At 40.5% G+C, this 25228-nt stretch overlaps 2 protein-coding genes across 2 annotated transcripts; both read right to left on the bottom strand.

Annotated features, from left to right (window-relative positions):
- Nucleotides 1-12701: 12701 nt before the first annotated feature.
- LOC113161507 (lipopolysaccharide-induced tumor necrosis factor-alpha factor homolog) lies at nt 12702-13697 on the bottom strand. Its single transcript, XM_026359125.1, has 4 exons — nt 13650-13697; nt 13370-13399; nt 12954-13080; nt 12702-12845 (listed from the first exon to the last, which is right to left on the bottom strand). The coding sequence occupies exons 2-4, from the start codon at nt 13392-13394 to the stop codon at nt 12737-12739; spliced, it is 261 nt and encodes an 86-aa protein (XP_026214910.1). The 5' UTR covers nt 13395-13399; nt 13650-13697; the 3' UTR covers nt 12702-12736.
- Nucleotides 13698-14848: 1151 nt separating this feature from the next.
- Nucleotides 14849-24748, bottom strand: txndc11 (thioredoxin domain containing 11). Its single transcript, XM_026359053.1, has 13 exons — nt 24354-24748; nt 22833-22929; nt 22416-22535; nt 21906-22003; nt 21404-21533; nt 21088-21181; nt 20840-20952; nt 20529-20732; nt 19480-20182; nt 18137-18321; nt 17470-17582; nt 17281-17361; nt 14849-16842 (listed from the first exon to the last, which is right to left on the bottom strand). The coding sequence occupies exons 1-13, from the start codon at nt 24476-24478 to the stop codon at nt 16314-16316; spliced, it is 2592 nt and encodes an 863-aa protein (XP_026214838.1). The 5' UTR covers nt 24479-24748; the 3' UTR covers nt 14849-16313.
- Between the last annotated feature and the right edge of the window lie 480 nt (nt 24749-25228).

Raw genomic sequence — 25228 nt, 5'->3', positions numbered from 1 at the left:
AGCGGAGAGGGAATGAGAGAAGAGTATGGAACGAGGGAGGAGGGCAACAGGGAGGGTAGAGGTTGATGGAGGTAGGCAGTTGGGGAGCTGGGGGTGGAGGGCAGCATCAGAGCACTGTGGAAATTATAGGTGTGGTTGAGTTTTTCCTGAGAGCTGTCGTACTGCAGCAGAGGAGAGAAGCTGGGCCGGACTGAGCTCCAGCCTGGAGACTGGTCCTGTGACAGATCCATGCTGCTTCCCAGCAGTAACAGAGCTGCAGCATGAGAGGCAGCGGAGTATGATCGGACTGATTTCACAATACACTCTGTCCGTAGACTCAAATAAGAAAAGCCCAAACCAAAGTCTGAATCCAAAACGATCTGAAATCGTCACCAAAGTGTCACCTCAGGTCCTGGCTTCCAGTCTGGTCTTTCTGGGTGAAGACCTCTCCGTCATCTTGAGCCACGTCTTATGAGTCAGCTGGAGTCCTGATGCTGCTCAGCACTGGTCCAAGTGTAGTTCCTATGTAGAGTATATACATTCATTCCTCCAGGGAGTGTCAGTCTGCACCTGATAATCCATCACCAGCTGCTAATTGACTTTCTCACCTTCGAGAAAGACAAACCTCACGGAGAGCTTCCCCCCTTTCTTACACTTCCTCCCTCCTCACACCTTTAGTCCATCACAGGGATGCAATCAGATCTGTCTGGAGAAAGATTATAGAAGAGACTGTTTACACCCGCAGCTGTATTAACAGCTCAGTGGCACATCAAACAACAACACACGGCCTCATAGCTGGATGGAAAAAAAACGCCAAAGAGCTTTTAACATCTCCTGGTGGTGTGTTTGGATCAGAGCTGCTCCCAGTTAAGTCGAAGAAGAAGGAGCAAAGCGAGAAAGATGTCTGATATTCATACTTGTTTTTAAGAAAGCAGAAGACAAAGAATTAAGAACACACTCTAGGTTTATTGTAAATTATTCAATTGTAAAGTGTAAACAGCAGATTTCACCCTGGACCTTTAATTCTCATTTTCCATCACCATCAATTCACTGCTATTAAAAAAAAGAAACAGAAAAACGTTATAATAAACATTCTTAAACATGCTCCACCTAAACCTCACCCTGGATAATACTTCTTTTAATCATTACTAAGGTAAAGATGAGCTATTACGACGAGTTCACCTATTGTTTACTGACCGTGCGCGTTTTCCTCACAGTCTGGAGACGTTACAGAAACAGGTGCAGGCTGAAGATCTGCACCAAATGAGAAAGACGCGGAGCCGGTGGCAAAGTTGCTCCTGGATCGCAGGTGTGTGCGCTTTCTAATCCGTCTCGGAGTCCCCGGAGCTGGGAGGGGGTTGCTGTTGGGAGAGCTCTTAGTGTTTACGTCAGCTCTTTATTGACACTAACGGGCTCCTCGGATGTCTGAGCTGCTGTCGGCGGCGGCGCTGAGCCCCTCCGCCACTGCGGGACTGAATAAGAGCGAGGGATGAAGTCTGGGAGGCAGACGCACACACGCACACACGCACACACACACACACATGCACACACACACACACACATGCACGGCCGTGCACTCTGCCACACAGCACTTAAGGTATTTCTTTAACTCCCACCGTCAATTAAAACAAACAAACAAACAAAGACTGGTCTGCAGGTCTCCTCAGCTTCTTGCAACCATCGAGCCTCAGTGGTAAAGAAAACTCCTCTCTCTCTCCTTTGACTGGAGTTTTAACTTTGACTCCAACCACTCACATCAAATACACTGATAATTATACAGTAAATTTATTTTCATTTTCTATTTTCACCTCTGAAAAATGTAAAAGACAAGAAGCAGAATAACCAGATTACATAAAAGTGTTAAATGCTTTGAATGTTCTCCTGTTTATTTTTAATTTACCTCATGTAATATTATGAATGAAGGATTTTCATTTGCAATAAAGTATTTTTACATTATTTCAAATTTTACTCAAAGGTGGACTCACAAGACACACATTGGGAGAAAGATCTCAATCTCTGCTGCAGAGGCAGGCTCTAAAATGCTGATGCAAACTATTATGGACACTAATTTTGAACCACTAAGACAATTCCAGGATTACCTGACATCTCCTGTAGAGCACAGAAAACTTTACATCACCTACTGAGATAAAAAAGTGAAACTAAACTAATAAAACTTCCTCCTATTTCACTAAGGATGCAACACACTTGATGACAGAAGATGACAAATACACATCTATTCTCAAATATAACCCCACAACATTCATCCTACAAGCGCCTGCTACTGTGAAACCTCTAATTGCTGTCAGAAAATGTATTTATATAAATAAAGTAGGATGGAATAATTGAATGGGGCACTATGAACTCACCACACCACATTTTTCTGTTAATATTGATAACCACTGAGCTCCAAGGTCTCTCCGATGACTGCAGCATCAAATCTCCAGACCTTGAAAGAAAAGCCTTCCTCTGTCAAATGTAAAATATTACAGGCAGAAATATGTATTTCATCCAGTTAACATGGCAGGGTAAATTAAATGTCATGGCTCCTAAACAGGGCCTGATGTTCACCTGTGTGTCTGGCACAGAGAGGACACAGCGCACACTCTCCAGGTCCACCTGCTAGTTTGGTTCATGTTGGTGCAGCAGGGCAAAGTGCAAAAATGGCCGGCTGAGGTGGAATAGAAATCAGAGGGTGTGGGGAGTCTTGGTCAGTCAAATGTGAATCATAAAGACGCGTGGCAACAACAGCTCAGAGCCTCCAGACTGGACGGTCACAATCTTAACACACAGCACCTGAATAAACCCACCTGTGCACCACTTTGCACTAAAATACTACACAGGCTTGCACAACACATTTCAAGCTCAGGAAACTGTTTGTTATGGTTGTTGGATCACTGTCCCATCCCATACAATTTGGATCACACTAGTAGAGTTTCTGATGTCACCATCCACAGTGGACCCATTTAATTTGCCTGAGGGCTCCAGGTTTTGTCTCTTTTCCATTTATAGGGACAGTGAGTTTATGGCTCACGGCAAAACTGCCAGTTCTCACATTTTTAATGTGAGCTAAACCAAGCAACACATTTTCTTTGGCCCATCAGAGCAACAAAGATGGAAACTTTAAGATTAAACGCCTCATACTAGTGTCTCGACCTGTCTTGACCTTGTCTGTTGCATATTTGAAACTTTGCACGTTATGCATTTTAATACCAAATAGAAAACTTCTGATATAGTTTAGATTTTATGTAAGGTAGTTTCCATTTCCACCTCTTTGTATTGTTTGTATCTCAAGATTATTTGTTCCAAAATTAGATTTTTCTCTATGAATAAAAAGACAGAAAGAAAAAGACACCCACTCTGAAATATTGACTGCTGAAGTGAAAGTCAGTGTTAAAGTTATGAGTCAGCTCAAGATATTCATTATTTAGTTCCATTTTGAAGAGTGAATCATTTATGTTTTCCCCCCTGTTCCCCCTGGTGAAGCTCTGTGTCCACCAGACGGGCCCATATGACATTTTGTAATTAAAGTGCTAGTTTATTTTCACACTACTTAAAAAACGTGTTGCTTCCACATTTATCCTCAACATGAGTTTGGGAAAAATGCCAACAGGAGTCATTTTTGGGGTGACATGAAATATACTGTAATGATACAATTAATGTTTTAAAACAATAAGGTAGGAGTAACAGCGTGTTTCCACATATAGCTGCTTCCGAGTAAATGACATTTGCTGTTAGTGAAACCTTGTTTAGAATCACAACCTCTGTGTTTCAGAACGAAAAGGGCAGAGAAAACAAAAGGGCAACAGCACCCATCCACCTCCTTACCTACACCTGTTCAGTGATAGTTTGTCATGACGTACACCTTCACGCCTCACGATGAATCAAATCACAACGAGCACAGTCACATGGATATGTTTTATTTTCTAACAGTTAAAACAGATGACTATTGGGGGACCTCTATTGATACACTGAGCTCCTCTCCTCTCTCCTTTCTCCTGTATCAATTCAAATGCCACCATTGCATGTCATTAACTTTGTGTCTTCTCTCTCTTTTATTTGTGTTTCCTCCTCTCTGTCTCCCTCTCTCTATACTTTTCTGCAGGTATCCTCGGCCTGGAGCTGTTATCTCCAGAATCCAGTTGACCTGCCCAATGTTCTTGCTGCTTGTTGTTGTCTTTATTACCTGCTGTTCTTTTCTCTCTTCTCTTTCCACTCACCCCAACCGGTCGAGGCAGATGGCCGCCCACTATGAGTGTTGAGGTGAGGGCCGACACAGGTGACGCATGGTTCTGCTGGAGGTTTCTTCCTCTAAAGGGAGTTTTTCCTCTCCACTGTTGCCTAAAGCTTGTTCAAATGGGATTGTTTCTATATCATTTTTTTGTATAATTATTCTCTGTAAAATCTTAAACCTTGCACTGTAAAGTGCCTTGAGATGACTTCAATTGTGAATTGATGCTATACAAATAAAACTGAATTGAATTGAATTGATTTGAATGCAGTGAATGTGTTTCAGTGATTGTAGTAAAAATACATCTGTATATGAAGGTCGGGTTAGTGTCAAGTCCAACTGTATTCACAAACAAGAACCAGAATCCTCTTCATTCAGTATCAAAAATCTATATTCGTAACTTACAGAGAAAATAGAGAAGGAAACATGCAACATACAGCCAATAGTTCAGGCTAACAAACAGTAAACAGTAACAAACAAACCAGGATCCAACATTGGAGCATTTCTGCAGGTGACACAACAAACAGGTGACCACAGTTTATAGTGAAGACAGGTTAAATAGGGTGTTGCACAGGTGTTTCCCATCAGGAAGTAATCATGGTGGAACAGAGCAACACAGTAGGCTAAACCACAACAAAGGGGGAGCAGAGATCTGAGATGAATAAAGAGCATGCTAGCAATCAGAACAAACCAGAAAGTCACGGATGAATCGTAACAGTTATGGTTGATTTAGAGAGAATAGACTAGGATGAAGAACTGAATGAAAAATGACCTTTAAAAACTCAGCACCAGCCTCTCTCTCTAGAAACACCGTCCAAGTTGAGCAGCTTTTATTGGGAATAATGAAAAAAGACATTTTTGTTGCAGCTTTTCTCTCTTTCATTGCTCTGCCATAGATCTTACATTACAATTATCTTCATTGTGACAGTGCTGCACTGCAGCCTTGGTGATCAGACTGCTTTTGAATTAAATTTCATTACTGTGACTCATTTCCCAATATGCAAAACATTTCAGCACATCCTCCATAATGCCAAAAGAATTCGTGACAGGTGGATTTCAAGTTCATTGTGCAGCTTCTTTTCAGGCCGACTACTCCAAGTATGTTTTCTTGATGTGGCACCAGATATTTGCTTTACAGTCATTGGCTTATTCAGTGCTGACTGGCTTGTAACCTCGAGTCATATCCATTCAGATGTACAGCATGGACATTATAACCTGACACTTACTGTATCACTGCTACTCTGACAACCGTGCCCGTGTTGGTGCTTTTTGCTGCCGCAGCTCCTTCCTCCGCCCAACCTCCACCACCTTATGTGGCATTTTGTTCCTGCATGTGTATTATTAGTGGGGATTTGCTCTCTCAGCAACATCTTTATCGCTGTGTGGGATTCACTGAGAGCCAAGCGTTTTCTGCCAATTCCAGCTGTTTAACTATGTGTTGTAAATGGTCACTTCCTTGACAGGAGTGTTTCTGACTCAACTACTCTATGAATACAGCTCAAATTCAAATACTTTCAAAGTGATATTCAGATATTGTCAGCTGTCAAGCTGATTCCCACCACTGAGGATGTTGGATCAGTGGAAATGACATGGTTATCAAAGAGGACCACAGATTTGCATCAATACCATTTACTACAAAATTCCAAGGTTTTGAAATAATATGAATGAACATTTACACTGACATGTTTTTCCTTTGAGGCTAAGGAATTGTCCTGTATTATGTGACAACTGAGCAGACCTGAACATCCTTAGAGGAAAACATAAGTTCTTAATGTTAAGGGCAACACAGATAAATGTCTGCTCAGTTTGAGAGTCAAAATCCTGCTGACACGTCTCCTCATCAGTCTGAAAGCATCATCTATCTCTGCGAATGAATCAGGTTTCATTCTCTGCTCAGCTGAAACAAGTTGACTTGAGTGCTTCAGTCAACAACTTTCTCCTTAACAGTGAGTTCCTGAAAAATGAGCTGTGACTCAAGACAAGCAACAGAAATAGAATTTAAATGGAGGTGATTTTACTGTAGATTTATCACAGTAGAAAGTGGATAATGTGTTTTTGTGAGTCATAGATTCGCCTACGTCACATGATGCATTCAGTGAGCCAGAAAAGAAACTAAAATGAGGATATACAGAGTTTTACTTTTCAGTTTTCAGGGTTAAAACCTGGTTTAAGTATGGTCAGGTAAGAGGTGTTTCTGTTAGACACTGTATTTGTTCAACAGGTAGGAGAAATGCAGATTGTGCGGAGCTATAGTTAACATGGAAGGTGACAGATCACAGTAATAGATACTACAAACCTCCTCAAAAGGCCAAAAACTAATTTCAATGAAAACAAATAAAAAACATTTGTACAAAACAATTAAAATAAATACCATAGAATCTAATTTAAAGTAAAATAAAAATGCAGTGCAAACAGTTTAAGTCTGTAACTCTTTTTTATTAAGAAGTCCTTATTCACCCAACTGGAAATAATATGTTTTTAAAAAATCCTAATATGTGACTAATGTGCATTTGTATAGTATAGTTGTAAAAAATAAATCAATATAAGATGGGTTTAAAACCAGCTAACGTCATATCTCGCTTTGCAGCACGAGAGATTGAGAGTAACTGTACTGTAATTATGAAAACTGTACCCCTAGGACTAACCATACAGTATGTCAGGGAACTAAAGATTGTGCTGAACCGGTGACACAACCTGAGCTCATTGTTTATGTTGGACTTCCTTTGGAGACAGGAAGCAATTATCATAAATCATTAGAGCTTCCCTCTCTGCGGTAACACTGGGGTCCCTGCTGACGGCACGTATGAATCATGTTCCACATTCACACAACCAGATACACAGACACAACCATGGACATTCATACACAGTATATATATATATATATATACACACACACACACACACACACACACACACACACACACACACACACACACACACACACACACACAGAATGATCTAATTTTTGCTATTAATTCTGCAATTAATCTCTCAGTGTGTTTAACGAAGCATCTCAGCTATCAGGATGTCTGTATGGGAACCATCATTTTTTTTTAGGCAGCACTAACTCCTCCACATACACACATCAGCCCCCCACTCTCAGTTTCTCTCTGTTTGTACAGTTTCTTTCACTGATCTGTCTGCCTCAAAGTGGCCTGTCATAACAGCCTCTGAACCCTCCGAACAGAATCATCTGTTTTGGAAAGCAACACATAGAGGAACAGCAAGTGGCCTAAAAAATCAATGCAAAGTCTTGTTCAGTTGTGTTTTTCTTCGCTCCCTGCTGTTCAGTTTAATAAAAGTAATTTGGTACAATGTTGTCATGACCTTTTGCATGTGCTGCCACAGCAACAATAACTGTCAAACTAAATGCTAAAAGATGCTAAATTGGTCAAGACTGCAACACGTCTTAAACCTCCACAGTTCAGCCCTGATTTTCTTTAACAGAGCTTTATAAGAACAACAAGAAGAAAAACTGAGAAGCAAATATTATTTTAGATGATGTGCACTTATGCTTACACAGTGGCTCACTTGAAGGGTTGTTACATTGATATTACTGATTTAATGAGCTGTCTATTTTTAAAACAGGGAAACATAGTTTATTCATAACTACTGAACTGAATAAACTATACATATACACATATCTCTCTATATATTGTCTGATGTATAGAAACAGACTCCTGTCTTTTGTTTATCTTGGCACACGCACACACACATACATACACACACTTGACCCCACTCTGTTTGATTACCCAGACATTTACTCTCTCAGTTCCTCCTGTTTGTAATTCCTTTGTCTGTTTTCCTGCATCTGCAGCCTCACCCACCCCTCTCCACCCACTCAGACGTCACCTGCGTCGGCCCTCACCTCAACACTTTGTTGGGTTGTGAGCTACTGCTTTGGTCAGTGGTGAGTTCAGCTTACAGATGTGTGCACAACAATGAAACTGTAGTTTTTACATTTTTTCAGGCAGTTTGTGAGTTGTCATCTTTGCTGAAATGTGGATGTGTTAATCCAACTACAGTACGTGTGCCCCTGCACGAGTGTATATCTGTCTTGGCTGAATGCTCCGGGTCACTGTTGTGTTGAAAGCTGAACCATCACCTCAGTCTCAGGTGGTGGGCACTGCGAAGCAGGTTTTCTTCAAAGACCTCTCTGTGTTTGACAGATGTCATCTTTCCCTGAGAAGCAACCCCTGTGACATGATGCTGCCTCCACCATGCTTCAGTGCCAGGTATGGTATTATTGTGATGTTCACCGGACATAGTGCACAGAGTTCAGTTTCTGTCTGATCAGACTAAAGAATCGTTCTCCTGGTGCCATGAGCCCTTTAATCCACCTGACAAACTTAAAGCAGGCGGTTATATGGCTTTTACTGAAAAGTGACTTCAGTTCAATTTAGTTTATTTATGTATCACCAAATCTTAACGGGGTGCTTGAGGACCAGGGTTGGAAACCTTGCACTTGGTGACAGTGGAGAGGAAAACAACCTTTAATGGAAGAAATCTGATGCAGAACCAGCCTCAGGTGCTTCACAGGGAAAATGAGGCTGTCTTCCTCTAGCAGTTGGGGTTAGTGGAAGCAGAGAGAGGAGTAATATACAGTATACTCTAAAGGTCTTATTGATGGAGGGCAGCAGGATCTCCTATCATTGTTATTGACACATTCCTGAACAACTTCCTTCTTTCCTGGAGGCCCAGGAATACCAGTGGCTCCAAACTTCTTCCATTTCTTGGTCTAATCTGCGCCTTGACACAGTTTTATCAGCTTCTTTGCTTGTTTTTTTATCCTGACATGCAGTTTGCAGTTAAGAAAATTAGTCTGGAGGTTACATTTGCTCAATAGATTTTAGAAATTCACCACTTTGGGTAGTAGTCTTTCTCCTTTTTTTCTTTTTTTGTTTTGTATAGCACCAATTCACAACAGAAATTGTCTCAAGGCACTTTGCAGTTCAAGGTTTAAGTAGTGTGGCTACTCTACCAAGAAGTGGGCGTCCAGTCAAAATGATCCCAAGAGGATAACAAACACTCATCAATGAGGTAAAGAAACAAGTAAGAGCTAAAGATTTGAAGGCATCATTGGAACTGGCTAACACCTGTGTTCATGAGTCTACAGTAGATAAAACATTGAACTAGCAGGGTGTCTATGACAGGACATCACGAAAGAAGCTGCTGCTTACTAAAAAGAACATGGCTGATCACCTGAAGTTTGCCACAGAGCACATTGACACTCCACAGCAGTATTGGTAAAATGTTTTTTGGACTGATGAAACTAAGATTGAACTATTTGGTAAGAACACACAGCACTTTATTAGGCATAAAAAGGTCCCAGCATATAATCAATAAACATCATCCCAACCCAAGTATGGTGGAGGAAACATCATGAGAAGATGAATTGCTCAGTGAATCAAAACATTCTTAGAATAATGTGAGAATGTCTGTAGGTTAGCTGAAACTCTGTAGAAGCTGGTTGACGCTACAGGAGAATAAACAGAAACACTGGAACAAGTCAACAACAGAATGGCTTCAGAAAAACAAAATCCACCTTTTGGAGTGGCCAAGTCAGAGCTTAGACCTCCACCCATTAGACATGCTGTGGAAAGACTTGAACACAGTCACACATACAGTACGAGCCTCCAAAGAATATGACAGAGCTAAAACAGTTCTGCATTAAGAATGGTTTCCTCCTGAGCGATGTGCAGGTCTGATCCACAGCTACAGGAAGCACCTGGTTGAGTTAATTACTGCCAAGGGGGGAGCACTATTAGGTTTTATGGTTGTTCTCAATAAAGACATGAAAGATCAGAATTTTTTTGTGATATTATTTTAGGCACATTATATTTGTCAGTACTATTTAGATGAAGATTAAATCACATATTATGACAAATGAATGCAGAAAACCTTAAAATTCCAAGAGACTAAGCTCAAGAACAGTTGTCAGCATCTGAGCTATTTTTGATAGCTGATAAATTCATTCAGTGTTCCCTGCGTTGGATGTTGTCTTGTATTGTCTGTGTCTTTGTGCTGCACAAACAATTGACCTTTGGGGACAATATAATTATTATTGATGGATTGATTAAAGTAAAATGAATGCACAGCGTGGAGTGTCACAGTGAAGTGAATTTATCTACAGCCTGCAGAGTAAAGGCCACACCTTTCATGCTTGTCTTAATCAGACCACAGGAACATCTTTAATTATTTTGCAAAAAATAACTTCCACTTATATCAGATTCAAAGTCCTGACTCAAATACATCCAGTCTGTGTTTCAGGACTGGATGCCAGACATGCTCACTCTGCTGTGCCTTCACTGACTGTTTCCTCATTTGGCCTTTACCCTTTTCCCTCAAGCAGAGACACTTGCTATATATCTGCAGCTATAAAACCATCTCCTTAAGCAACCTTCTACATCCTCCTCTAACAATGGTTGATATTCACCCGTCTCCTTCCTCTAACATTTCAGTTTAATTCCACAAAAACAGGATGTGCTCTCAAGTTGTTGATGCAGGTTTTCAGAACATAATGAACAAAGGTGATGGAAAAGTGCACAGTCAATGAAATTTCTCATTTGCAAGTAACTATGAGCCAGTTTTTTCTTGTCCAGCACAGTTTTCATTCTTTAAACTTGTCAAACTGACAAACACAGTGTTGGTTATTTATAGCGTCTCGCTGGTTAGTAAGTGTGTTAAATGTGTCAGAAACATTTGAATCAGTGCTCGTTGGGCACATAGACGGAAAACGTTCAGAATTTATGGGTCTGTAAATCAAGACGGGGGATTCAGTATGTTGAACAGATTGAAAAGGTCGCACCTGTAGGGTGCAGTCACGCTGACAGATCTGTTTTCAGTTACATTAATTGATTGTCTCATCACTATTTAAAATGCAGTGACCCAACATTTGCTGCTATGATATGCTGTTAAATTCCTTTGTTTATTATTTTTTGTGAAATTATTACAAACTGCTCTGGTGTCTTTTAGTGTCTGAGATGCCTTTACATTCACGTTACTCAAACTAGACCTGCTGGAACTTGTTTCATCATCTCAGTGGTGCCTGAAGCAACAGACCCCCACCAAGACACCCCCTGCATTGTTACAAGACACGGGTGGCTTGAAGAAGAAAGGCCACCAAGATACTCTATACGAATTAAAACTTTCTAAAAAAGTCAACAGCTGGGAACTAAAGCAAGAAACCAGGAGAAGAAGCTCATTTAGATGATGGATGTTATAGAGCAGATAGAAATCATTTAATTACACCATGAAGAAACATAACGACATTATTAGGTGAGGGCAGTGAAAACACATGCAAAGAATTTTAATATGACAAGACACTGAGCAGCGAGGTAGTGTTGGATTATTAAGAACAACTCAGAGCTGTGAAGCTGGAGGAGCTCGAGCCTGTGCAGCTCGTTCACAGAAGTCAGAAAGCAGGAGAAGAGTCTGCACCAACCACACCTGGAGGTGAACTAGCTGAGCTCAGCTTGTTTTTATTGTATAAGGTTTTGGTGTTTTTCGAGGTCAGGTTAGACTTCACTGACTGCCATGACCAAAAACTGTAACGATGATTTCTGTATCCTCTTTCTAATATTCATAGCAGCATTTCTTAGGGTTATTTCACAGGTACTAGTAGCATTTTCACTATACATGGTGTGTGGACACTTACTGTGGAGTAATGAAGGTAATATATAAATACAGTCTTCTGGTAGTTGAACGTCATACAGAAGCCTGTCACATAAAACAATTTACTAATGCCCCAGGCATGTTTTATCTAGGCTACACACTATATACATCCTGCAGCTCCTAGTATAACACTGACAGAAACAATCAGGGGGTGTAGATACTTGACAAAGGATGGACAAAGTGGGGAGAGGCCTGCATGTGTGTGGACAAACAAAGTGCGTCAGTGTAGTTCCCCGTGGCACCACAAGATTAATTTTTCACTTGAGATTTTCTATTATACACTGACAGGTCGATAAATCCCTGTCCCTTTTGTGGGAAAGATGTACAAGCTACATGATGAGTAAAACCACATCAGTAGGATCTTTCCTCCTCCCAGCCTGGGTGAGCCATCCATCCCCAACCTTAACACTGATGGGCTGGACTCAAAACGACAGGTGGCAGGAGCCCGAGGAGGCACATTTATGTGTCTGTGATAGCTTTAGAGGAATGATAATGGATCACAAATGCCCTTCCATACATGCATTTATCTGTACGTGTGTTTGCACAGTGTGTGTGAGAAGCGGAGCAAGCATTTGTTTTGATTTTGATGGATGCAAAGGAGGCTACATCACCATCTAGTGGTAAGAAAGTTACATTAAACTTGTTTTACACGTGTCAAGCAGCTGTGGAAGATAAAGTAGATTGGATCACGTTTGGCTGACAATCTTATCTCTAATCTTTTAAATAATAAATAAAATAAAAATTCAGCGAAAGACATAATAGACGAGTTTTACTGCCTTTACTAACAGATTCAGCATAATTACATTTTTATTGTGGATCAACATGTCTGAATGGCCTCAGCAGGTCTAATATCAGTCACAGGCGTTTGTACACTCCAAGTACAGTCTTGCAGGTAGGACAGGTGTGCGTGGCGTCTTTCAGTCGGTCCACACAAAATGGGATGAGACAGCAACCTAAAACAAAGCTGTTGACAGCAGCTAATGTCAGCATCATCTGAGCAGACAATAAAAAGAGAACATATTACTTTTTTCAAGTAATATGATAAAGAAAATGTTATTCCAGCTGTTCTTACCCACAGAAGAAGAGGCCGCCACAGAAGAGGTAGGTGAGTAAACCAGAAGTGTAGTCCACCTTAGTGAGGACTATCTGACGGCAAGTGGGACAGGCGACCTGAACTGGACCGTCTCCCAGCGGGCCAGCTGTCACCACAGAAATGATGATGAAGAGGACCAAAGTGAGGATGAAGACAAACAAGTGAGCTGCAATATTCATGAGAATTACAGCTAAGCTGCATTTTTCTGCATACTTACTTACTTACTTACTTCTTGTAACTGTTGTTTTACGTTTCCTGCTCTCCTTTTGCACCTTATACTGTTTCTGTGAGCTGCTTAACAACAGAATTTCCCCATGGTGGGATGAATAAAGTTTGATCTTAACTTATCTCATCTTATCTCATCTTATCTTATCATAAGAGGAATATGGACTTACCAACAGGTACTTGTGCATTTTCCATTTCCCCTGCAAACAATTCACATCAAAGATGAAGGGAAATACAGAAGAGTACAACCTGTGTACACTAGTGACAAAAACATGTTTCATTTGGAAAATGGTTCATCAGAAAAGAATAAAATAGTTGTTGATTAAAAACCATCATTTGTTCTAAAAAATGCAAAATGCAAAGACAAACATCTAACAGATATGTGAATCCTATAAATATTAACAGCACCAGTTTAACAGATGGAACATTTTAATTAGGAAGAGTACTTACAGTTTGTGGAGAACGATGTGTGAAAGCAGACGGACAACTTGCCACAGTGCGGACTACACCCTCTCTGCTAAGTCACAGGACTGCAAGTAGACTGACCCAACCCTATACCAAACCCAGTCAACAAGAACAACCTCCACAAACTATGTTTGACATAAAAAAATGTTTTCAATAAATACAATAACACATTTTTAATGTTAAACACATTTACATTGTCCACCGTTAAATATTTTCCTCTTCCTGAATGGGAATGATTTCACCTCAATCCTAATGTTGAGGAATTACAGTAATTGCTATGTTTAAGCACCCAACTCAATTTTCAACATAAGAACTAATGAAAAACATTTTGCAAATAGTGTTTTTAAGATGCACTATACCCAAAAACTGATTTTTTATTAAAAAGTCTGTGGCAGACAGATTCCAGTGCATGAAACTAATTGAATTTGAATAACTGTCCATTCAGACTGAAATGAGCAGCACATGCTCCATCTGCTCTAAATTAAATCTGACGTTCAACTGTTTTCTGAACAAGCTGCATTCACAGTAACACACTGTCAGATTATATCCTGAAGACTGATGCTGCAAAGCCACCACTATCCCAGTGTATTAAACTGTCTATGTGTTAGATAGAGTGTTAACATCCCTGTAGCCTGTTATTAGGTCAGCGTGTGGTTCGGTGTAGCTGTTATTAACAAATGAGTCCTGCCCAGCATTAACAGCAGGCAGACAAAGGTAATGACAGGAAGGTTCGCAGCTAATTATTAAGACCCAGAGGCGAGAGGAGGAGAAGGTGTATTGTACTGAAAAGTGAAGTCTCCATTGTGTCATAGTAAAATAATCCAGTTTATAAAACCAACTTTACATCGTTTCCTTCAGTCAGAGAAAGTTTAACTAATAAGTCACTGGTGGTTCATTGTATTAAAAGTACATTTCAGAGAGACAAGAGCTTTTTTCAGTCTCTATAATTAGTTATTTTTGAGCCTCCTGCCTCTTATAAATAAGGACAGTTTAATGGCAGTGGCTACTAAAATGTGAGTAATGACTTTAATATTGAATATGTGGTTTTCTGTGTTTTAGCTTTAAGTTAAGATATTATTGTGGTTGGTACAGTAGTCTTTGACAAGAGATGCTGGAAGTGAGATTCACTCAAATGTTTTATAATGTGTGCATTTGGACATCGATCACAATAAAAACACAAAGAATAAGATGAAAGATTTTTAATCAGTAAAAACCGGTGCAATATTTTTTCACATGTAAACAACTGCAGCATCTCATCCTTAATACCTGAATAGTTACTCAAACAATATTTTAGTGACACAATTCCTGTAAAAATAGATCAGTTTAACAAAAGAAATATAACCCCTTCAAAAAAAAACAAAAAAAAAAGAAAAAGAAAAATCGTGCTAATTATTTCAAGTGCTCGTTGGCTCGTCACCTGCACATCAGTGAGCAGACGACATGTCTTCACTATTAAATAAGTCTCAGCTTCATGAGTAGCCCTCTGTCCCTGCATCCACATTCTATAAACTACCCTGTAGTCGTGCACTCACCTACTACTCTACATGAACTGTAGAGAACTGCAGGCAGCAGGTCAGCGGATACTATAAATTCTCAAAGAGTGGCATTTAAAGTTCCCTGTTCCACAGTTACTACGGACTCCACACTTCCTCCATGATTACCTTTCATCTTGATAAATTCATTGTAATGTACACTCTCCCAACACTAATTCCAATAGGTTTTCCACTTCCACCATGTTTTAAACTGGTCAATTTTTATTTTTACACAAATTTCCCATTTTAAGCATAAGAAAAGCTCACATGCTGTTCAAGTACAAAAGTCATAAGTTGTGCTGATTTTGCTGATTTAAATAAAACCAGAAGTGTAGTAACAGTTCATTGTTAACAAATTATATAGTTATTATATTCCTTTGGATTATCTGATTATTAACTGGAATTAAAGACCTGTGAAAGAAATCATAACTTCAGCAGACTCTGCACCTAAAGTACTGCAGCCCTCCCTTCATGGGTACTGTAGACCCCTAGAAATATCAGAAAGACTACAGCAAAGGGTATTAAAATATCTGTTGTCATACTGATGGAATAATGTACATTATAATCAATTTCCAATGTAAGTTACTGTGTTGTAGGACTGTAGGCTACAGGGAGCGAGCAGCCTTTGTTTGAAAACTGGCTTTATTTTGAGAATTTACAGTAGTTCAGGGAAGCTAGAGAACACAGCTGCAGGGTCTATGTAGTACATTTAATTTCACCTTCACGTTTCAGGAAGCGCAGCATTAGAACTGAACTTGACAGTTGGCACTGAGTTTCCAAACTAGTGTGTTCGTAAGAGTGGATTCGCCCACGACCCTCACAGCACTTGGGAGGAGTCTCTCTCGTTTCTCCTTTCTCGCTACTGACCCACTTTTTTTTCCTCATTTGTTCTCATTTCTGTCCTGAGTTAGCAGCAGTCTCAATTTTTCTTCTGACAGATCATAACTGTCATTTCAACCTCATTTTCTCTTACAATAAAACTGATAAGGCATGACCACCACATTCAGCTTCATTTAGCTGTTTCACCCCTTCTCAGATCTAATCCATTACCCTTCTTCTCCTGACCCTCTTTCCTTACTCATCTGTGTCATTCCCAGGATTCCCTGCAGACAGATGGTCAGGAGGCCATATGGCTACTTTTCTGTTCTGCCTCTTTCCTCTCCACCTCCACCTGCTCTCCAACCTCCCTCTTGTCCTTCAGTGCCCTCAGCAGGACCCTCAGCAGTATGTTCTCATTCAGCAGGTTTTCTGATGTGTCTGCCAGCTCCTGCAAACGTTTCACCGCCTCCCCGAGCTGACGGCTCTTCTCCTGGTGCTGTTCCTCCAAGCTCTGCCTCTCTCGCTGCAACTCAGCGTTCTGGGCTTCTAAGCTGCGAGCGTCAAATGTCAGTCGTCGGTTGTCACGCCACAGCTGTGCCAGCTGCTTGGAAAGATGCTCACGAGCAAGATGCAGCGCTTGAACCTCGCGCTGGAGTGCCAGAAACTCAGCACGGAGGACGGCACTTGGTCCCGAACCCTGCGACTCCACAGAAGATGTCGCTGGTTTCTTTGCATAATGTGCAGAACCCGAATGCTGCAGGATGAAGTGAAGGAGGTTGGGTAAGGTGATGGGCAGGTCATCAGGAAACTTCACACTGAGATGTTTTCTTAAAGAGAAGAAGAAACAGGAAGCAGAGTGTTAATGTGTCCACACAACCATTCAATTCCACAATGAGAACAGTAATTAGTTATTCAGACTGTTCTGGAGGTTACTGGACCTTCTGTTGACAGTGTAGCAGAGCTAAATTCATCTTCTAGTTATTTTTTATGATTATTTTTTTTGTTATTTGGTCTGTTAAATGTTCAGTGAAATTAAAAGTGCCTAAAGTTTTATCTGCCTCACTAGGTGAATTGTGTTTGTAACGCTTGTCACTGCTATTCATCTAATTATTTATGCATAATAGTTTGTAATAATTATTTTTTTCAGCTTCACCCATATAGCTTACCTTCGTAAGAACTAATTATTTCTAATTTAAACCAGAAGAGAAAAACACTCATTGTCCAGATGTACAGTATGCATCTTCCTAAGCGGTTCACTCACTTACCTGTTTCTAGGAAAGAGAAGAACAGAGGGTACATGATCCACCATGAACTCCCAGGGAAGGTCATTACGAGCAACATTCACCCTACACAGTGCAAAATGCGGTTTATAATTTTTAGAAAAGTTAGTTAGGACTGAATTTATATTTTGCAATGAAATAATTGGCATCAACGGTACAATCAACACACTGTACCTGGCCACAGTGATGGTGCTGTTTCCCTGCAATAATCGGGCCAGCTGAATGATGATGTGGTTGAGAACGGAGCAGAATCCACACCACTGAGTGTAGTAGATGAGCAGCACATCCTACAGGAAAACACACACACGCGCAGCCCTTGATGAAACACTGCTCCTTCGACATATACAGTAATGCTCAGAAATGCATTTTAAGGGGGAGGATATAAAATAAAACTTCACAACTCTCTGCAATAGATCGTAAACATCAGGATGCTGTGTTATAGTATGTGTCGTAAATGCAATGCATCTTCTAAACAACAAGCATGACCTATAAAACTGCCATTGCATCCTTTCATATAATTGATGGAAGGCTCCCGGAGGAGGGAGCCTCCTGCATACCACCTACCAGAGTACGAGAGCAGAGACTATTTGAAGAAAATTAAATGATGTTCTGCACAAAAGGGGGGGTAACCTATTTTTGTACAGATTGATAAACACTTTTTTTAACCACAAAACACATGGCTGAAATGTGGGAACTAAAGGCACAATCACAGGCAACAGTGTCTATCGCATCCAGATATATTACATGTGCTTCAAGGTAGATTAAGTAAGTACGATTAGTAGTAACGTTTATTAATCACAGTATTTGTCGTTTGTTTCTAAATTCCACCTTCTTCTCTCACCTTTTCAATGTCCATGATGAAGGGTAGGAAAGAGGAAGTGGTCAGCTCTGTAATAAGGGGGGGTGGAGGCGACTGCTGGTGTTCGTCTGGACGTCTGGCTTCCTGTTTCACTCCCTTCTTGTTCTCTCCCACCAAGTATCTCTGTAAGACGCTGTATGGAGCGCTGAAGTTCCTGATGAAACCCTCTTTAACACACACACACACACACACACACACACACACACACACACACACACACACACACACACAGAGACACATCATGTAAATAAATTACTATGCAGTATTTTAACCAACTCATGTCATATAATAGTGTATGCAAATAATTATGAGATGGCTGTGAAGTAAATTGATTTTCAAGCTGTTTTCTGAGACTTTTGGCATAAAGAATGAAAATAGTCCTAAAGTGTCACAACTCCAGCAACTCTTAGTAAAAATGTCAGAATTTAAACTACATTAGGTTTTTGTTTTCGGACAGCTGCAGATCTCAATAGGAACATTATACTCTACATCTTTTGGACACAAAAAACATATTTTTTACAGTGAAGAAGTCATAATTAAACATCACAACACTCACTCTAATTTTCTCTGACTATTCCCTGAAAGTACCTGTACATGTGCTTTGTGCAAAAGACCATGAAAGACATGTCAAATGCTGATGTGCATCATATAAATAAACAGAAATGTGTTTCTAAATTACAGCTGTATCCAACGTTCCAGGCTTTTATAGAATTCATATAAATCTAAAATCGAGGTTTGGCAAAACTCATGTAAAAGATTATTGTTAATTGAACAACAGCCATTTTTCATGCATGACTCATTACATTAGGAATTGCAGCGAGTGAAGCATTTTGATTCAAGAGCAGTTTAGTGTAAGTGCAGTTCAAATCAGATGCTTTTTAGATCTACTACAAGAATTTTTACAATATTTTAACTGACAATCAGACGAGCACTTCTTTTGTAATTTGGAACAACGGCCACTTTTAGATTTAGATAGAAACAAACCTGAACATGATTATTTTTGTTACGGTAGAATTTATGGCTGAGCTGATGTTTTAGATTGCATTCGATTTTACAGGTGGATCTAAGTGTCACTACACAAATCCAGTTTTTGGATCCAGCTCTTTGGTTCTAATGGTAAATGAAGATCTGAAGCTTTGGTCCAGGGATGAGGCGGTGAGTACACGTGTTCATTCATATTCACTGCAGTCTCTATACACACATTCACTGCAGTGAGTAAGGCCAGACATCCAAGCTGAGATGTGGCTTTATGTTAACATTTTAAATTAAATTATGCTCATATCTTACATTTAGTGAAAAGAAAGAAAGAAAAACACTTGTCTTACCCAGAGACTCTGTCAGCGTGGCTGCTGCGCTGCGATGTAGAACATAATGAACTTCATCCTTTAGGTTCACAATAGCTGCAAACAACCCATCCCTTTGTATCCCGGCCTCCTGGTCAAGAGAAGCACTTCTGTTGCCTGATGCTCCAAGTCTCACCGCCAGAGGCCAGTTCAGAGCAACATCAAGCACATAAAACCTGAGCGTCCTGTTGGTGTGACACTGGAGCCCTGTGATGCCATCTCCTCCTTGAACAGGGACAGTATATGGAGGGATAGGTGAAGGAGGAGGCGTAAGGTGAACTCTTTGCATGTCTGATCCTTCTTTGGCTTGTGATTCGTTGAGCTGAGGTTCAATTTTTCTGCAGCAGGCACTGTATTGATTAAATGGGCTGTAGCTGTTCAGAAAGTTGCTACAGCCCACTGTGGTTGCAGTTTTAATGGACACAGGGGCAGGTAGTTGGTGGAGGCAGCAATGTCTGAGATAGGACTGCAACATGTCTCCTCCCTGAGCCGTGGAGGGGAGCGTGCATGGTACAGAGGAGCTGGTGAAGCTTGGTGACAAGTGGAGGCACACATCGCACACACTTGTACTGGACTCTGGGAGAAGAACTGAATGGCAGCACAGGAGGTCGGAGGTGAAACTTTTGTCCAAGCCGGAGTTGTTATTTTTGTCACAGGAATGATAACGTACAGCAATGTCAGCAACCTGAAAGACACCAGGAAATTGTTAGAAATCGCATTTACTCTCATTAAGGCAGTTACTAACATGACTGCTGATATTATTAAGTGGTGTTAGCAAAAAAGGTTGGGTATGGTGGGCGCAAAAAATTAGTGTAAGACTGAAAACAAACAAAGAGTAGTGGCCCTACAAATGAGACGAGCAGGATTACCAACAGCAGAGGGGAACGTGCTACCTCACTATCTAGAGTAATTAAACTACGGTGCGCTAAATCTAGCACATCAAGGTCAAGAACTGAAGTTAATAAACAAAGGAAGACAGAACAAATATTCATTGACTATTCAAAACAACTGTCCTGCCCACCATTGCTCACCTGCTGGAGTATGGGACTCGGCTTGGACGCCAGTGGATTGTGCGGCAGGAACAGCAGCAGCGCAGGACCTTTGTTCAGCTCGTGTTCCAAGAGACGGGACTTTGTTCCTGGAGGCTGCAGCCACTTAAGGACGGTCTCATGATGTTCAAACACCCAGCTACAGATGGCTTCTGATGTGAAGTTACGTTCCCCTCGAGGAAAAATCTAAAGGAAAAGCACACAGTGCTGCGTCTTAGTAAACTGTACGAAACTAAACCAAGATTCACTGGGTAATGTTGTTTCTGAATCTATCACTTGATGATGTCACTTACCAAAGATGAGTTAAACCTTCTATGGAGGTAAACGCTTGCGTCTTCTTTTAGCGAGATGGCCTCTGCCACCTGTTTGCTGGTCACAACCCCAAAACGCACAACATTGCGGAAATCTGCACCAGAAAAAGAAGAGACTTTCTGTTCTTTCAAGTACATTTGGGAAACATACATCAGACATGAACCACATTTTACAGCCATTATTATGTTTTTCTCTTACACTCATATGAACACACATGAAAACCTCTTACCCCTTTTGAGGGCCTGCAGTGCTGAGGACAGATATGTGAGGTACCCTGGGGGCTGAGGAGACGAGTTAAATTGGAAGAAACCCACCACCCGGGGCTAGAAATTCAGAAGACACAGCCAATGAGAATATATGAAATGTTAACACAGCTTTCTTAAAATAAGACTTGTAAAAGCTTGTGACAATTCAAAAACTGGGGTTATTTCTTTAAGAGAGCTAAAATTTCTATGGTACACACACACACACACACACACACACACACACACACACACAGAGATTCAAATGTCACTTAAATGGCCTGCAGTCAAATGCTACTGTACCTCGTGATAGGAGAGGAATTCTTGAAGCATGGCTCTCGATGGGAGGTAAGTGAGCGGTGTGATGACTCTGAGGATAAAACTTTCTACATATGGAGCCACAAATGGACCCTTGTAATCTATAGGCCCAAACCTGCAGTACAGAAAGCAAACAGAAAAAGAAACACAGCTGTAAACAAGAATCATTCAGATAATTTACGAGGTAGGAAATGTACTTAACATTTTTGTTAGACGTGAAAACAAACACACAAAAATGCTGTTTACAAGAGAACTTCCACAAGACACCTTTGAATTGAACAAGTTGACCTCTCATAATTAATATTAGTCATGTTAATAATCAACAGGTGGACACTAAGTGAAAATATTTTCATTTGACATATTTCTGAATCACACTTGTAAATGCAGTCAAGCTCGTCTGACCTCCCCATTGTTCACTATTTACTGTACTATTACTGTTAAAAATTTCACATTTCACACGTCAACTGAGGGCAGTCCGCCGTCTTACCTTCTATAAAACAGATGGATGGTGGGGTACTGATAGAAGCGGTTCTGCTTCCTGCATTTGCCCTGACTCCACCAACAGTTAACAGCTACAAACTGCACCTGTGTTCATGTGAGAAATACACATGCAGAGATAAACTAAAGTACATTCAGACCACAGACAGCGTGCACTGTGCTATCATTCATAGTCATATGTGAGATAAACCTCTATTATGTTAATATACATTACAAATTGTCCCAGACAATTTGAGCCTTACAAATTACATCCAAAAACAGCCAGATACATTCTAGTTAATTTGATTTTAAAATTCCAACAGATATGTTTTATTGAGAGGCTAATTAATCTGAACACAAGCTACAATTATTTCATATTTTTGTTCTAACCTGTTAAATAAACAAGCTGCTTCAGGTGACAAGCATATTTCTACAACTTCAAACTGCTGGTCTTCTGTTAACTCTGTTGTCCGACACCGTATTTTGTATTTAAACAAATCTGCAGGTGCTTGTCCTGTACCTGTTTAGCCAGTTTCTTAGCAACCTGCTGCACTTCATGCCGGGCAGCCAACGAGTGAGCACACCACGGTGCATAGAAGAAAATAAGGGATACCTCTGCCATGCTCCTGAGACGCTCCACCTGTAGAGAAATTGTTATTGACAAGGTCACTGGCCAAGAATCTACCTCTGTTTGTATTTTAAGTATGATCTTGAGTTTATTACTACCACAAACAAACATTATACGTGAATTATTCTGAGAAAGGAATGATTCCTAATAGTTATATCATGTAAGTGGTCACTTACAAGTGCCAATAATTTGGTAATCGGGACAATACAAAAGCATGAGAACATAAAAAGACAATTTACACCAGTCACAAGTGAAAGATCAAGTAGAACACAATTTAGTGCAGCAGGTGTCTGCATCGTTCAAGCTTACCTGGTCTAGTTGACCCAAGTAGAGGTCCACTATCGGGGCCTCGGGAGAGAAGAACCGCACCGGAGGCCGAGCTGCTGCCACCACATTCCTAGCACGGCTGCAGGAAGAAATATTTTGAATGAACCCATAACGAGTCAGTCGATAAAGGACTTCTAAATATTTTATACTGCAAGTGATTCTGCCATTAATCCATTTTCAAATACTTTGCCAGATTAACTAAAACTAACAATCTTGGATGACTGTTGCTCACTATGAGTGCTTAAACACTGTTTCTACAAACATAGAAACAGTGTCCAAACACACATTGATACTGGACGTATCCAAATGCAACAAACAGTACATGAGATTTTCCAGTACTGGCACAGATGCCTGTATTTCCATCAATGGTTACACCTGTTTTGTAAAGCGAGACCATGCCCTCCCTCTCCTCACGTTACCTTACATAAGAGTGAATTACACACAGAATTTAAATATAGGGGAAAAACTGATTTTGGACTTCATATCTGCAGATATTCCGACAGTAACAGGACAGAAAAAGTTTGAGTGGGACATGTCAAAAGCCCTGTATGACAATATAAATGTATATTTCATAAGATACAGTATTTAAAACATGTCAGCCTGCCCCAGTGAACTAAGTTGAAAGCTCTTTACACTCTGAGGTTGTCATAAAGCAAACTGCCACAGCCGCTGAACAGGATGAGAGTGAGTCCCTGACGGCATTTGTTTGTTATTTGCTTGAAGTTTCAGTCTCGCTGGAAGTGAGCTCCTCAGTTTGGTTCAGTGAAAAGTTGGGGTGTGTGCTATTCGCCAGTAAGATTAACAATTTAGATCAGAAAAGCAAGCAAAAATAACCTGAAATACTCTTATCAAAACTTTTCAGTTCCAGGAACTTCTTCTGTTTTGTATTTTGGTAGATGTGAAGATATTATGTTGATCTCTGGGATGTGTTTGATGTGTGCATTCATAATCTTTTATTATTATAAGCAGTTTCAGTTGTTCAGATTTAACTGTAAATACTTTAGTTTTTCTACTTCAATAATATTTGAATGAGGTACTTGTGAACTGACACTGTTGTATATAGAAATTGAGTATTTGTGCAGATGTATTATAATAATAATAATTATTATTAATATTATTCTTTATCTGCCAGGATGCGAGGAGGTGCCTGAGAACATGTGTCTGCAATTTTCAGACGTGTTGCTGATTAATGTTTTGTCAATAACCTAATTGACTAATAGTTGCAGCTGTAGTTTCTACAGAGCTTCACCTGTGTTCACGGTTATTTACTAATATGAAGCCAAACGCTTTATAAGGATCCTCAGTTTCCAGCCTTAGTTAATCCTCTTGTCCAACAGTACACGTCAGTTTCTGTCAGCTGTAACTTGTCATATCATAAAGATCCTGTTAAACCTGACGTTAGATTACAGCGACTCAGTTTATGATGTTTAGTAGTTAAGTTAGCTCTCGTGTTATCCTTGTCCCACATAGACAGACTGTGAACGCAGGCCGGCCCCTGTTTACCTGCATGTGAACTTGACGGCCAGTATGAGCAGGACGCCGAGCACGATAGCCCCGCAGAGTAGATCCGGTCTCCGGGCCATCAGATACAGCACCTGCCGGAGAGACTGCCGCACCCGGCGCAGCATTACAGCCTGTCGTCGGCTATCCGTCCCATTTATACGCCCCGGCTGCTTCTGCTCAACGAGCCCATTTGCCTAAGAGGTGGGGGGAGAGAGGACTGGTTCGACGGCAGACAGACCTGAGCTGGATTGGACATCGGCGCTGTTCAAACACGGTCACACCAACCTTTCTTTCCCACGTAGACTTTTCACTTCCGCAACAACGACGCCGGGGAGCGCCTGTGACTGACTCCAGTGGTTTAAAAACGTCGTTCAGAAACAGTCATAGTTACCTAATTAAAGCGGTACCATTTGGAGTTACCTAACCTGACGTTCAAGATGAAACCACTCTAATAATAATAATCACTATGTTTTAGTTTGTCCTCAATAAAGGCGTTTTATATTAATTTTGCGGTTTGACTTGCGTTTGTTCTTTGTAGACAGTCCCTACGTTGTTATGGCGACCGGCGTTACTGTCGTGGCAACAGCGGAACACTAGAGGGCGGTCGTTCTACAATTTTTCAATCAATTAAACTTTATTTATAATTTACAAAAAATAAGAACTTTATTTAAAAAATGTATTTGGATCAAAAACTGAGTGTTTTTGTTCCATATTTGTCTACATTTCCACGTATTTCTATATCTGTAAGCCTAATTTTTGGACTCTTGCACACTCCCGTACAAAGACATTTTATGCCATATTTAATGCCAGTTTTCTCTGAAGTACCAGTTCATCCTGCAGCTTATCAACAGCACATTCTTTACTTTTTACCATGT

Source organism: Anabas testudineus, chromosome 1 (assembly GCF_900324465.2).
Source record: "Anabas testudineus chromosome 1, fAnaTes1.2, whole genome shotgun sequence".
Classification (NCBI taxonomy): domain Eukaryota; kingdom Metazoa; phylum Chordata; class Actinopteri; order Anabantiformes; family Anabantidae; genus Anabas; species Anabas testudineus.
Note: the sequence above shows the minus strand (reverse complement) of the source record. Positions and strands in the feature narration are given on the sequence as shown.